General features: G+C 39.2%; 2 protein-coding genes and 1 long non-coding RNA gene across 3 annotated transcripts; all 3 read left to right on the top strand.

The window, feature by feature from the left end:
* Nucleotides 1-1,239: 1,239 nt before the first annotated feature.
* Nucleotides 1,240-6,416, top strand: LOC143892905 (uncharacterized). The gene is made up of 6 exons (XR_013255654.1): nucleotides 1,240-2,419; nucleotides 2,511-2,585; nucleotides 2,677-2,746; nucleotides 4,487-4,588; nucleotides 5,410-5,448; nucleotides 5,547-6,416. It is a non-coding gene; the product is annotated as an uncharacterized LOC143892905 (long non-coding RNA).
* Nucleotides 6,417-6,449: 33 nt separating this feature from the next.
* LOC143891659 (uncharacterized) lies at nucleotides 6,450-9,359 on the top strand. The gene is made up of 5 exons (XM_077396203.1): nucleotides 6,450-7,410; nucleotides 7,518-7,953; nucleotides 8,042-8,341; nucleotides 8,432-8,531; nucleotides 8,616-9,359. Exons 1-5 carry the CDS (start codon nucleotides 6,450-6,452, stop codon nucleotides 9,357-9,359), a joined length of 2,541 nt encoding a protein of 846 aa, XP_077252318.1.
* A 586-nt stretch (nucleotides 9,360-9,945) lies between these two features.
* On the top strand, nucleotides 9,946-11,525 carry LOC143891658 (uncharacterized). The gene is made up of 6 exons (XM_077396202.1): nucleotides 9,946-10,062; nucleotides 10,489-10,593; nucleotides 10,687-10,965; nucleotides 11,033-11,107; nucleotides 11,195-11,419; nucleotides 11,502-11,525. The coding sequence occupies exons 1-6, from the start codon at nucleotides 9,946-9,948 to the stop codon at nucleotides 11,523-11,525; spliced, it is 825 nt and encodes a 274-aa protein (XP_077252317.1).
* Nucleotides 11,526-15,777: the final 4,252 nt, after the last annotated feature.

Below are 15,777 nucleotides of genomic sequence, written 5' to 3'. Positions count from 1 at the left end.
ACCTTATCTTCTAGTTATTCAATTTCATGAGATGAGTTAGTTCTTAACTCTTCTTCATCTTCCTTCAAGTATTTATATTTTTCATTGAGCTCATGGTTTGCATTAAGTAGACCTTTGTTTAACTCAAGTAATTTAACCTCTTTTATCTTGTGTTCTTCTAGATTTTCTTAATCAATAAGTCCTTTTTGTTTCTATTAACTCCTTGTTAAGCTCTAAATATTTAGTTCTGAGTTTCTCACGTTCTTGTACATCAATCTTAGTTAATAGTGAGACAACTTTGCAAGTGTTGAGGTTATTATAATGTTCTTTAAGCTTATTTGAAACTTCCTTAGCACTTTTACATGATGAAACAATATCATAAACATTAGTGCTTAAGGCACAACACAATGCAATTAGAGCTTTTGAATGCAAAGTAAATTGTTTGGTGACTTTTTCAGTGAATTTTCTAGTGTAAGGAAAAATGACTCCCTTTTCTATGGTTTGCCACACACCAAACTCTAGACTTTTAATATAGGTCATAATACGAATTGACCACGATCCATAATCCGAACCATCAAACATAGGAAGTCTAGAATCCATTGGTTGCCTTGTATCTTTTCTCTTGAAGGTTTTCAATGAAAGCCTATGTAAGAGCCTTAGCTCTGACACTAATTGAAATCCCAATAGGCAACACAAGAGGGGGTGAATTGGGTTATTAAAATTTTTGCCCTAATTATGTGTAATGTTAAAACTAATTTTAACAATTAGCAATTATAAATTTAATTAGGCTTTTGTAAAGCATTCCAAGTTTAAATCTAACCCTTGTTCAAATAATTATAAACATAAAGGAAGGTTAGATATTACCAATCACCACAAGAAGAAGGAGGAAAAAGATAGGAGACGACGCGATCATGTATAGTGGTTCGGTCACAAACAGACCTACTCCACTACTCGAGTACTTGGTCTTTTCTTGTGATTTTCTTTCACTATTTGAGATTCCGCACGCCGAATCTCTGCGCTTTTACAATCAATTCCTTCAAGGGAACAAACCCCCTTTTTACAAACCGCCTCCAAGAAGCAATCCCCTCTTCGCAATACCGCCTTTAAGGAAATCACGCCTTTTCGCAAACCGCCTCCAAAGAAATCATACCTCTTTGCAAACCGCCTCCAAGGTAGTAATTCTTCTTCGCAACATGCCTCCAAGGTAGTGATCCCTCCGCACTACAACAAAACTGATTAATAGGGGCGGACATGTAGAGGCGCACAATTGAAAACACCCCGTATATGGTATATTTGGGTGAACCCGCGTCGAAGATTTCGTGGAAACTCTACTGAGGCGATTAAACACGCCTCTACATGTGTTGGCTAAAATGACATCGAAAGTCGAAACAACCCCTTTTCCCTCCTGCGCCAAACACTCCCTTTTCCCTCCGGCGTGCGCGAAACCGTTCTCCTTTATCCCTCTTTTCTCTCCCACATCAATCTCTACCTTCTCAACGGTTGAAAAGCGGGAAAAACATGGGAGAGCTATCTTCATTCTTCGTTGATCTCTCTCTCTCTGATTTATGGATATTTTGGGGGAGGGGAAACAGGGAGAGCTCTTGCTTTTGCTAGGGTTTCGAGACCAAGAAGAAGAAGAAGTGGAGGAGGTATCTCGTTAGGGTTTGGTTGGATCTTCTCTCTTCATATTTCATTTTATCTTTCTTTATTCATTTGACAATCATGTAAGTGTTTTTTGTGTTAATCTGGTTAGGGTTCAGTCATCTACACTCCCTCTTTTTCCTAGGTATCTTGTCTCCTCTCTTAGCATTGCAATCTATTTATTTTCAGGTATCTTTTCTTCTCTTCATTCAACACTTATTAGGGTTTTTTAAGGCATTTATGTGAATCGATTTGGGAGAATTGGGGGTGTTTCTTGGGGATATAAGCTGGATTGTGTGGATTTTTTCATTGCATTTTTATGGGTTTTCTAGGGGATTTTTAGTGGGTTTTGATGCCGATTCTTATCAATTTTTTGGGCTTTTTTGGAGATTTTGATTATTAGAGCATAGATGTAGTTTCTTGTAATTTGTATTGAGGATTATGGGTTTCTTCATGAGATTTTAGGGTTTTTTTAAGGGATTTTAGGGTGTTTTGATCATCAATCATATAAATCGTTAGCTTTTTATTTTACTACTCGATTCATATAATCTAGGGTCTGTATTTTGTGTCTAGGCATTTGCAAAATCTCAGTGATCTTCAGTTACATGTTCATTTGATATGTTTTGAGAGATGAGTTAGTTGTTCATTTGATTCTCCCCTTTCCCTATCTTTTCAGGTACTATCCACTCTTCTTTATTGTATTTTTTCTTCATTTCACACTGATTTGGGTCTTTGATTTTAATGAATTTGTGTCAATCAGATTAGGATTCGGTCATCTCCACTTTCCCCTTTTTTGTAGGTACAATCTTCTCTTCTTTCTTGCAGTTAATTCTATTTATATTGTTTTTTTACATGTGACAATCATTTGGGTTTTTTATTTTTATTTTAAGGCATTTAATTAGTGTGAATCAGTTAGGGAGAATCGGGTGAGGGTTTAGCCATCTGCCATTTCTCTCTTTTTCCAGGTATGATCTTCTCTTCTTTCTTTGCATTTCATTCCATTTTTATTATTTTTTTCTACATGTGACACTCATTTGAGTTTTTTTTTATTCTAAGGCATTTGTGTGAATCCGTTTGGGACAATCGCATTAGGGTTCGACTACCTACCTTTTCCCTTCTTTTCCAGGTATGATATTCTCTTTTTTCTTTGCATTTCATTATATTTTTCTTATGTTTTCATCTCACACTCATTTAGGTTTTTTTATTTTAAGGCATTTGTGTCTCGAATTAGGGTAATTTCTAAAATATTCACCCTCAGCACGTTAAAAGACTAAACCAAAAGAATCAATAGTTTTGCAGAAGCAGTTCTTTGAAAGTTTACATCTGCCATAGAAGTTAAGTTTATAACTCTTATCGGAGGGCTACTTTGCGTAACACTCCCCTACGAAATCTCTAATCATAACCATTTATTATTGAAAAAAAAATGCAATATATCAAACAAAAAAAGCTTATGACCTTTCAAACAGAGGACTCAAGTATGTGTGTCAGATTGCCATTAGATTAACAATGAAGCAAATGTTGAACATTGGGAATAGGCATGCTACGGATAAGAACTTGTCTATGATGACTATATGAATGCGAGATGTCTGGAACTATCTTATCCAATCAAGGGTATTGGTTGCATCCCTAAAAATGACCATTGTCTGCAAATGCAGGCCACTCTCTTACTTCCCAACTCGGATGACATGAAGTAAATCCATTTTTTCTCACATCAAACATGAGTAAAGCAACTACATTTTAGTCAGAGTCACGGACTGAGAGACTCCTTCTTTATGGTTGAAACAGACACTAACAACCTCTCAAATCTATTTTGGCTCAAGCCATCAGATTTTAACTTGAGGAGTCCAAACAAGTTGGAAAGATGGAAAAATTTGAACAGAGCCTTCAAATTGAAATTGAGCACCTAATGGTATATTCTTTCAAGATTCACAACTTTTTCAGAAAGTGCTCACATTGGATACCACTTGTCCAGATTTTTTAACAAATCCTTCATCTATATTTAATTTCTTGAAACAGAATACGAGAATGGATCACTATATTTATATATAGAGATCCATCTATTCGCTGCTCACTAAACAGTGCTATCCCTGAAAAAACAAAGAAATTCCCTATCTTGGTTTGATTTTTGTTCCATTAAAAACCCCAAAGCCCACCTGCATTTAATTCATCTCCCCATGAAGCAAAAGACCATTTGAGTTTCTAACCCACATGGTACAAAAACCCAAAGACTGAGAAAGAAAAGAGTTTGTGCGTGTGAGGTGTGACAGCAAAGCCTACGAGTAAACCAAAAAACCCCATTTTTCCTTGTTTTGTTTGTCTGACAAAAACATACTCAAAATTCTTTCTCAGTAGTGCAGAATCGCCTCGGCAATCTGCACCGGCTCACATACCATTGGATAGAATACCCAGGTTAGAAAAAAATAGCCATAAATCTCTGATTTCGATTCACAACTTTCCCTCTTGTCTCTTTCTGAACTGCTTAGAGATAAAAGGGAGAAAAACCCATAAATCTTTTGGGGGTTTTCTCTTTTTTTTTCAAACCTATTTGTTTTCTTGTGCAATGTGTTATTGTGGTGGCAATTCCATAGCTTTATTTTGCAACCTGTCATTATTTTAGTACTTTCCTCAGAAAACCCACAACAGATGGTGAAATGCTCATCAAAGAATTCAATCTTTTGAGCTCATCTTTGCTGAAATCGAATCACAAAGCCATTTTTTTAAATTTTCATCTGCTGAATACTAATGGGTTTTTCCCTCTCAATTCTCAATACCCTTTTGAGTGACTTTAATGCCCTTCCTTTGTTAGAACGTATTGTAGTTTCAATCCATTTAGGTCTCTCTGTTCTGATCTTCTTTTTCATCTCAGCGAGGAAAATATTTACTTGTGTTTGGAGGGTTTCAATTTTCAAAGAGAGCCAACAAAATTCATCTCAAGAACTCGGGCAATGATAGCCGTCGATCAATCGAGGTCGGTAAGGGTTACAAGATTGCTTTATGTTGCTTCTATGTCCTGCTTTTGCAAGTATTGGTTATAGGTTTTGAAGCTTTTGGTTTATGGAGAGAGGATCATGTTGAGAATTGGTCTTTGTCTGTTCTTTACTTGCCATTGGTACAATGCTTAGCTTGGTTTGTTATGAGCCTTTTCACCATTCATTGTAAATTCAAGGCATGTGAGAAATTCCCTTTGTTGTTGAGAATATGGTGGTTGGTGTCTTTTATTCTATGTATTTGCACCATTTATACTGATGCTAGAGAGCTTTTATATGGGTCTGGTTGCTTGAATTCTCATGCCCTAGCAAATTTTAGTTCCACCCCAGCTCTTGGTTTTCTTTTTTTGTTGCAATTCGCGGCATTACATGGAGTTACTAGCCCTCCGTGTCTCTGACTAAAATCTAGCTCTTCTAGAAGCCCTTCTAGAAGCTTAATCCAAACACAATTGGGCAGATTCTTTGTGATGGCAATATACGGCAATGAAAACTACAGTAGAATCTTATATTGAACTGTAATTCTTTAGACAGTTGAAGAGAATTCATTTTATGAACAGTCCTTTCATATAGGGCTGTTTTAAATGGACAGAGAAACACTTTATTGATCTGACTTTTATATTAAAGAGAAATTGATATGGTTTCACTTTTAAAAAAAAAGATATGGTTTCACTTTCATAAATTACATACTTTAGGAAAGACATAGAACCACTTTATTGACCTCACTTCCGAAATAAAAAGTCATCTTTGTTTTTTTTTTTTGAAATGGCAAAAAGTCATCTAATCCTTCAATTTCTTAAATTAGGAAATTAGTAATGGATCGAAGTTGGATGCAACTGGACAGGTACAAATCTCAGTACGCTTTTTTTTCCAAACATACATGGATTCTATTGATGAATTACTTTAAGTTGCCTCACGTGTGGTCTCCTTTGGATGGAATAGGGATCACCCAGCATACGAAGAAGGGGTTAAGGAGTTTATAAGTTCGCATTTGCCAATACACGTCGTGAGAACAAGATATCATGCCCATGTAATAAATGTGTCCTTGTTAGGGTGGTTGATCAGGACGAGGCTTAGGATCATTTATTATGGAATGGGATGCTTCAAGGATACACACGATGGTATTTCCACGGGGAAGGGTCTTCGATTGCTGCGAGGGATAATGATCGCTCCCATCATGATGAACCGAGTACACAAGATGGTATGCATGATTTTTTGCATGACGTATACCGAATGTCGAATCCCGCTGATGTGGTCGAGCCAGGAGATCATGGGGACGATCCAACAAATGATGGGGTTGGTCCAGCAGTTGCTACTAGAGAGGTTCCTGAAGCAGATGCACAGAAATTTTACAGTTTATTACAAGACGCTGAGCACGAATTGTATCCCGGGTGCAAGTTCACAAAATTGACCTTCGTTGTTCGGCTATTCCACTTAAAGTGTCTCAATGAATGGAGCAACAAATCATTCTCTATGTTGCTCGAATTGTTGAAAGAGGCACTTCCTGAGGGTGAATCGTTGCCAAAGTCCTTTTATGAAACGAAGAAGATTATTAGGGATTTAGGTCTCCATTACAATAAAATAGATGCATGTCCCAACGATTGCATGTTGTACTGGAAGGAGGCAGCCAATGATTCGAAATGTCACATATGTGGGGCTTCAAGGTGGAAATCAACTGGAGAAATTTTAAACAATGATAGAGGCCAATCATCAAAAGGAGACCAAAAAGTTTCTGCGACGATTTTGCGTCACTTTCCATTGAAACCTAGGTTGCAGAGGCTATACATGTCAAAGAAAACAGCTTCTTTTATGTCGTGGCATGATGTCAGCCGTACGAAAGACGGGATGTTAAGGCATCCTGCAGACTCCTCAGCATGGCGAACTTTAGATTGCAAATACCCTGAGTTTTCTTCTGATCCTCGCAATGTTAGACTTGGGTTGGCAAGTGACGGCTTCAATCCCTTTAGGACGATGAGTATTGCTCACAGCACGTGGCCCGTTGTTCTCTTTCCATATAACTTGCCCCAATGGATGTGCATGAAGCAACCATATATGATACTCTCGTTGCTTATTCCCGGTTCATCTGCACCTGGAAATGACATAGATGTGTATCTGCAACCTTTGATAGAAGAGTTGAAAGAATTATGGGATGATGGTTTGCAAACTTACGACGCATCGAGAAATGAGACATTTCGAATGCATGCCGCATTGTTGTGGACAATAAGTGACTTTCCTGCATATGCTAACTTGTCCGGATGGAGCACCAAAGGAAAACTTGCTTGTCCTTCTTGCAATAAGGACACATGTTCTCGCCGTTTGAAATTTGGATGGAAACAGTGTTACATGGGTCATCGACGATTCTTACCCTCCAATCATAGTTTTCGGCTGGAGAAGTGGAGTTTTGATGGCATAGTAGAAGACAGGTCCACTCCAAAACCACTAACAGGGTGTCAGGTACTAGATCAATTACAAGACATTAACGTCACATTAGGCAAGAAAAAAGATAACAATGTGGAGAAGCCAGATATTAGTAAGAAGAAGCTAAATACCCGTGGGAAGAAGAGAGGGCGTGAGGAGAATCCCAAGGAATGTGAGGAGAATCTAGAGGGATGTGAGGAGAATCCCTCAAACAATGCGAATTCTACTGTCAATAAGAAGACTCCTAAGGAACATAATTGGAAGAAAAAAAGTATATTCTTCAGTCTGCCCTACTGGGAATCACTCTTACTACGCCATAATCTAGATGTCATGCATATTGAGAAGAATGTATGCGACTCAGTAATTGGGACGTTATTGAATATTGAAGGTAAAACAAAGGACAATTTAAAAGCACGTCTAGATTTACAGAAAATGAAACTAAGAAGAGCTCTTCACCCGAAAACTAATGCAAGGAACAAAATATACTTGCCCCAGCATGCTTCACGATGTCTTCAAAGGAGAAAGAAGTTTTTTGCAACATCTTGAAGGAAGTCAAAGTTCCAGATGGTTATTCGTCTAATATCTCGCGGCGTGTGCACATTAAGGAGCGAAAGATTTCAGGATTGAAGAGCCATGACTGTCATGTTCTAATGCAGCAATTACTTCCGTTAACTATACGCTCATCATTGCCTAAGAACGTCAGCTCTGTATTAATTGAACTATGTAACTTCTTCAGAGAGTTATGTGCAAAAGTCATCAATGCGAACGATCTAAAGAACCTGAAAGATAGGATCACACTAACACTTTGCCATATGGAAAAGATCTTCCCACCGGCCTTCTTTGATATTATGGTGCATTTGCCTATTCACTTAGCGGATGAGGCGAGGATAGCTGGACCAGTACAGTACCGATGGATGTACCCCGTCGAGAGGTATGCGAATCTGCTCAAAATTTATTAATCATGTTAGGTTGTTTCCATATTTGTACTAGTAAAAGTAATACATGTAATGTTTGTGTAGGTTCCTTTTCACATTAAAGTCATACGTGCGCAATAGAAATTATGTCGAGGGATCTATTGCAGACGGTTATCTTGCAAAAGAATGCTTGACGTTTTGTTCGAGATATCTTGAAGGTGTCGAATCGAAGTTGAATCGACCACTAAGGAATGACGAAGATGTACAATGTGAAATAGAGGAAGGATTCTCTATGTTCTCAACGACAGGACGCCCTCTAGGCGAGGGTAAGACCCGCCCCCTAGATCGAGCCACAATTGAACAGGCACATCGATATGTTCTCTTCAACTGTCACGCAGTCGCTCCGTTTCGTAAGTCAACTACACTATCTTAATTTAGTCTATTATGAAAAACCTTGGAAAATCTTTACTCTTACATACTTTAATTCATACGCAGAGAACACTTTAAGCATATTCAGAATCTACATCCTCGTGCTAGACCAATGGATATAGAACAAAATCACAACAAAAAATTTTCTGATTGGTTTAGGACACATGTAAGTTTGATACAAACCTTAATCCACTTTTCAAGTTTATTTAGTAGACACGCTCTTTGCTAATCATTTTCATATGTTGAATAGATTCATGAGTTGCATCAGTCACGAAGTGAGCAGCTCTCAGAGAAAGTTAGATGGCTAGCTGGTGGTCCATCAACTATTGTTACGAAATACATGGGGTATCTTATTAAAGGTTTCCGCTTTCACACAAAGAAACGTGAACAAAGAAGGAAAACTCAAAATAGTGGAGTCATTGTCACTGCAACCACAAGAAGTTTTTCAACTGCTAGTGATCAGAGTCCAATAGCAGGAGATGTTAATTATTACGGTGTTTTGACAGATATCGTCGAAGTTGACTATTACGGACACCTCAAGGCGTTGATGTTCAAATGTGATTGGTTTGATGTTTTCTCTCCTGATAGGGGATTAAAAATAGATGACTTTGGTTTTACAATTGTAAATATGTCACGCCATATTTATAAAGATGAGCCTTTCATCTTCGCATCTCAAGCTGAGCAGGTATTCTACGTGCAAGAACGCCCCATCAACAAAGATTGGCACGTGGTTATCAAGATGAAACCTAGGGACTTGTATGATGTGCATGGGGAAAATGAGGAGGAGTTAGTCCAGGCCGAGGTGGCGGGACTCCAAAATTTGGAAGACATTGATAGCTGTGAACATACAGATATAGATGGGACTGAAATTGATGAATCGTTGGAAACATTGACCCAAGCAATCCATGAAGATAAAGAAAGTGATACAGAGTCAGACGACGAGGATGAGGATGACAATGACTTAGTTGATATCGATACAAGCGATACTGATTAATATTAAATGTGAATCGAATATGTTGTAAGTTGAATTTAAATTTCATCTCTTTTTTTTTTAATTGCATATCACTAGTTTGTCATGTGTAGTACGATACATGTAAGTTTGAAGTCTATTTATTGATGCACTCCTATTAGTTTATTTTTCGAATGTCATTACTAGTTTATCTTGTGTAGTATGATTGATTTACTTTTCTAAGCTGCTTATTGATGCATGCTAATAGGAATAAACTAATGTTTTCAACTGTCAATCATTTTCACATTAACTTCGACTTCATAAAAATATGGCGAGAAAGGCTAGAGCCTCATCACAGAAACAGCAGCCCCAGTCTAGCCAGTGCCAGACACAACATCTTCATTCATAGGGCCAATCCCAGGATCATCCACTACATGATGTCTCAGGAGCCCCAGTCCCAGGCCCAATCTCAGGAGCCCCAGTCCCAGGCCCAGAGTGTGCCATCCCCAGAGTGTGCCATCCTCATCAAAGAGGACTAGAGGCCCGACTTACATGAAAGAGCTTTGGGCAAACCGTGAGGGCCAGAGGAGGAGGGTGGAGTGTAATGACCTAGGGCAGCCTGAAGATGATAATGGCAAAAGTCTTACCTCTTACCTCTTACTTGGGCACCTTAGCAAGAAAAGGCAAAAAATTGCCGATAGATGTGCCTAATTGGAGGCAGATGGATGAGACCTATAATGCAGGAAAGGTATGATCTCGACGACACTAACAAGTTCTGGGTGTTTATCTCCCTTGACAAAAAATGGAGAGATTGGAAAAGTTATTTGAAGCGTCGATATTATGACAAAGAACTCTCATGCACTGACGATAGGGTCATGGAGTCACAATATAAGAACCAATGTGACTATTGGGGCTCGGACGAAGGAATCATAAGTTACAATATTAATTAGTTTTTATATGTTTTATTTTGGATATAGCTTTGTTTCTCACCATATAACGTTCCAGGCATGATGTCAGACAAACAATCAAAATCGTGCAAAGCAAAAGATTGTGCACACGGCTGGAACAAAGAGTTTTGCTCGATTACGGAAGGAGAAGGTACTTTCACGACGTTTAGTTTTCATTCATGATGTTTATATACTAATAGTAATTGGCTTGATATTTGTTGAGACAGAAAGTTCTAAATGAGGGCAGGGAGCTCAGCCGCGCAGAATTCTTCAAGATTACCCATAGAAATAAACATGGGGAGGTCGTAAACGATGCCGTTGGGGCTCTGATTGTATGTATAAGTATTTATCCTTCAAATTTCATATGTTATTTGAAAATGGGCTTTACACTTACTTTTCTTTCTTTTTCCTTTTTCTCTTTTTAGCGCCAGCTTGAGGAGCATGAGAGTCAGCATCCCGAGTGTTCCACGAATATTACGGGTATTAGAGGTGACAACTTTGCCCAGGTAGTGGGTGCAGAGAGGCGTGGACGAGTGTGGACTTATGGGTTAGGCGCAATCCCGAGTGAGGTTTTCGACACATCAACCACTCGGTTGGGATCCCGAAGACTGGTCGTACAAGCAAATACATCTCTTGCGACTGTGGTGAAAGACCTTAGTCAACGGTTCAACGACTTCTTGTCTAATTACAATCAGAGCCAGCAGGTAATATCTTACTTATGTATGATTTGATTAAGTTATTGAATAATATACACATATTATTATATCCTAGGCTCAAGCCGGCACGGCTCCATCACAGCCACAGGCCCCGTCAACTACGAGTCATGCAGTTCAATCCTATCCTGAGGTAAAAAGTTGTTTATGTTTCCATGTAAGTATTGCCAGTTTTTGACTTTGTATTTCAAAGTATTAATTAAGAATCTCTGTTTGTAAGGTTGTCTTGATGAGCTTTAAAAACCCTGATGTTGAAGTGGCGCGGGGCCTTCTTCAGTCCCAGGATCCGATGACATTAGTTGATGGGATACGATTGGGAGTGGGATCCTCCGAGGTCTTAGTCCATGTTGCATTGGAGATGGATCATGATTTGTTGAGGCCATACGGAGCAGTTAGGACTATCATGGATGCCATTGGATCATCTGTCGCATGGCCTTCCTCCTTGGTAAGTTAATGACTTGTATTTATTTGTGAATAATTAAATGTTTATTGAAGCCTTCTAATTTGTTTCTTATTTCTGTTTATAGGTTAAATTCGTTCAGAGCACTTGAGTCATTATCTTCTTTAATATTGTAAGTATTATATGATTTTCTAATTTATTTCTTTGTTTTTTTTAGCACTAGTTTATCTATTGTTGAAGTCAACCCAATAAAGTCAGACAAGGGTTGTTTTCAGTTAAGATATCGGATAGTCAGACAAGGGTTGTTTTCAGTTAAGTCATTTTATCAAATTAAATGTCTTCCTGCTGTTTGATTGTTCTATAAATTCGATTATAAAGGGAATGGCATGAGCTAAAGAGGTTCAATAATCTAACTTTCATCTGACATAAACCACGTCTAACGAAATGATTCAAGACAAATGTAGAAGTACTCATGAGCTGATCATCCAATTTTTATCACCATCATGAACATTACGAGCGTATGGCTTGTCAAAAGCTATGAATCAGCTGTCACAAGCCTACTGTTTGAAAAAAAAAAACGCACATACACAAAATGACTAAGGCAAAGACAAGTATTAACCTAGCCTATTGCATTATTCATGTCATGTACATAAATTCTTTCTTTGCATTCTTTGTGTGCATATATAGTACATAAATTCAATTTCCTTGTTAACGGGTTGATACTTGTTCATTATTATGGTAGGGTTGGAAGAACTGCTCGATTGGATAAAAAGGAGATGCATTGTTATTCCTACAAGCTGTTGAAATGGATTATTCGCAAGACTTGCAGACACATGGTGGCGTTGAAAGAGTTTCCACTCCTCAAGGCTTAAACAATTTTATCTTGTATAGTCAGATGGTGTGACGTTCACAAGACTTACTTTGTAGATGGTGCTTTTATTGACTGTGATACTGTGGTGTATGGTTTGACTTATTAACAGGTGTTGACTGATGTTATGGTTTGAAATTTGAATGTTATTAGTTGAAAGATGTTTTAATGAAAATGGAATGTTGTAGTTTGAGAAAGTTGCTATATTTTTTTAAATGTGGTTGGCCTAAATTGTATTCAATATAAGTTGGAATGTGAGAATGTTGAATTGTAAACAGGTGACAGGTTTTTATATACCACCTTTGTTGGGAGTTTTCCAAACATTGAAACTGGATTCCAAAAAAAAAAGAAAAAAACATACCGCGGCGGTCTAAACCGCCTCTGTTTACTAACCAGCGTCGGTCATGACCGCCACTATCGATGCGACCATGACCTCGGCTTGTGAGGGGTCGAGAACTATAGAGGAGGTCTAAACCGCCGCTGTTTCTTGAATAGGCCTACACCGACTCCGTGTTTAGAAGCAGCGGCGGTCTAAACCGCCTGTGTTTATTAAACAGCGTTGGTCATGACCACCACTATAGAGGCAGCCATGACCCTTAAGGCATCTGGCTAGTGAGGCATCGCGATCTATAGAAGCGGTTTATACCGCCGCTGTTTCTTGAATAGGCCTACACCGACTCCGTGTTCAATGGTGGGCGTTTATCCGCCGCTATATAATATACGGGCGGTAATGGTAGGGTATAGTGGCGGTATTGACAGCCGCTAAATGTCTTTTTTTTTTGTAGTGCCGCCTCAAAGGGAAAAGCTCCTCTTCGCGACTACAATGAATAATGGAAGAAGTTTAAGCTCTCTCAAGCCTCTAAATAGGCAAATAATACAATGAATAGCTCACCAATCACTCCAAATGATAACAAATAAAAAGTCATAAGGAGTGCCGCTTGTTTAATGTAAAATCACAAATCAAAGCATAGAAGTGGATTTTTGAAACAACCTTGGATTTTCAAATTTAAGCTCACAAGGATATGAAATGATCTTGTAAAAAGTGGCTTAGTTGGTCTAGGATAGGGTTTAAATAGCCAATGGAAAGATATGACTGTTTGGGGGGTAAAATCGTAAAAACTGGGTTGAAAAAGTCAACCTGCGCAAGCCCCAATGACTCTTTTGCCAGACCGGCGCGGTCGACCGGGCTACAGCTGTTGTCCGCCCCTATTGGGCAAACCTTTTTAAATTTCAAATTTCTATCGTCGCGGTCGACCGGCCCATGGCGGTCGCCCGGCGATGGCTACCTGGACTTTTATATTTTGTTCAGTTTCCTATCCGCGGTCGATCGGACCTATGGAGGTGGACCGGCCCAACCATGGCGGATTGTTCCTGGCTTTCCAGGTACACCTCCGCTGTCGCCCGGCTTATCTCGGTCGACCGGCCTGCTATTGGAATGCAAGTGCTGGATTTCCATCCTTGCTTCCGCGGTCGCCCGGGAAGCCCCGGTCGACTGACCCTGTTTGAAATTCCATTTTAACTTTGACAACTTAGGGGCTTCGGGCCATGGTCTTTGAAATTTTGTCCAAGGCTTTCAAACACATTTTTGGTTGTGTGGGTGGTTTTCAAAGATGTCAATTTTGTTATGAAAACCATTTTGAAAACCTTTGAAAGTGCAAGAGGACTCCAAATACAATCTAAAATGATGTAACCTTGAGTCTTCTCGGATTGCTTGGCTCCTTTGAACTTCCTTGGACATCTTCGACTCGCGAGAGAACTCTTCAACTTTCTTCGAATCATGTGGCTTCCTCCATTTTTTGGACATCTTCAATGTTGCATGAGAAGGCCACCAATGCTAGTTGAATTCCAAGCTTCTACTGGCACTGAGCTAGGCAACGTGGGATCTTTGACTTGAGCTCTTGACTTGAATATCTTCCTAGGATGATCTCTCCCATGTGTGTACAAGCTCTTTGGTCCATTGTGCATGTTGATCTGCAAGCAATGTGTTGAGTTGAGTGAGTTGTGTAATGACGATTGACATGTGAAATTTCTGTCTAAGGCACAACACTACAAGCCAACACATTAGTCCATAAGGAGTAATCAATTTGGGTTTGCTAGTATCAAAACAAGAAGATAAAGGTGAATGATTGAACCCATGGCAACCCTTGGGCTTACAAAGATGTTCACTTAAGCCGAAGAAGTCCTGCAAAGGAGCTGATACATTCCAAGAAGACTCATGGTATTCATTTTTAGAATGTATATAGAGTCCTCTTGATTTTATGTAAAAATACACTTTCAAAAGGTTTTCAAATGGTGTTTAGACTTAACTTTTTATATCTTTGAAAACCATTAACGCACCCTAAAATTTGTTTGAAAACCTAGGACTTTAGCCCAATGACCATAGCCCAAAAGCCCCTGATCTTTAAAGTTAAAAATGGAATTTTACATAGGGCCGGTCGATCGGGCTATGCCGGGCGACCGCGGGATAGTACCTGAAATTCCAGAACATCTCGAAATTTATCAGGCCAGTCGACCGGGTCAAGCCGGGCGACCGCGGAATTTGTTCTGTTTGAAACAGAACAATCCATCATGGGATTGAGAAGGCGACCGCCGTGGGTCGGTCGACCGAGATAGGTTTTTGTGCTAAATTTTTGAGCAAACAGGTTGACCTCGTCGGGCGACCGCCATGTGGCCGATCGACCGCGGCGGTAAGAAATTTGAAAATATAAAAGGGCGCTCGAAAGCGGCGGGCGACCGCGGTAGCTCGGTCGACCGCGACGGTCTGGCAAACTAGCCGTTGGGGGTTTTGTGCTTGACTTTTTCAAGCCAGTTATTTACAGTTTTACCCCAAACGGTCATATTTTCAAATACACTATATATACACGATTAAAACCTATTTCTATAAGCTTTTGAACATTTTACAAAGATCAAATCCCATTTTTCTTGAGCAAAAAGTTTCTTATCAAAAGCTAAACCTCTTTCAACTTGATTTTTACATTCTATCAAGAGGAACATCATAGGCTTTACATTTTATCTTCCTTGGAGTGTTTGTGAGCTATCAAATTTGTAATCCGCCTATCAAGAGGCAAGAGAGTTCTTTTATTTTTCACTTTCTTCATTTGTATTTGAGGGTCTTCTCTTTGGCCCGGTAACAAAGGTGAAGACGTTGTGAGGGTCTACTCTTCGGCCCGTTAAGAAAGGAGAAAACATTGTAAGAGGGTGTGATCCTTCATCAAGGCTTCGTGCGAAAAAGGATTTGTTCCCTTTGGAGTTGGAGGAGTCGGGTGTACGGCTTCGAGATTCGCCCTTTGAAGAATCTCAGATTTAAGTGGAGCGCCCCAAAGAGGTAAAACTTGGAAGAGTGGAGTAGGTCTTGTGATAGACCGAACCATTATAAATCTTGTGCCTTGTGGATGCTTTCTCTCATTCTTTCCTTTACACATTGTGGTGTTTGGTAAACTCTAACCCCTTCTTGTATTTATGTTTTATTAAAACAAGGGTTAGAGCAAATAGGCTTAAAGTAATATCTAAACCCTAAATTTCATTATCTTGAATA

The sequence above is a fragment of the Tasmannia lanceolata genome, unplaced genomic scaffold, assembly GCF_043159265.1.
Source record: "Tasmannia lanceolata isolate RefF3 unplaced genomic scaffold, GAP_Taslan_0.1 ptg000015l, whole genome shotgun sequence".
Lineage (NCBI taxonomy): Eukaryota > Viridiplantae > Streptophyta > Magnoliopsida > Canellales > Winteraceae > Tasmannia > Tasmannia lanceolata.
Note: the sequence above shows the minus strand (reverse complement) of the source record. Positions and strands in the feature narration are given on the sequence as shown.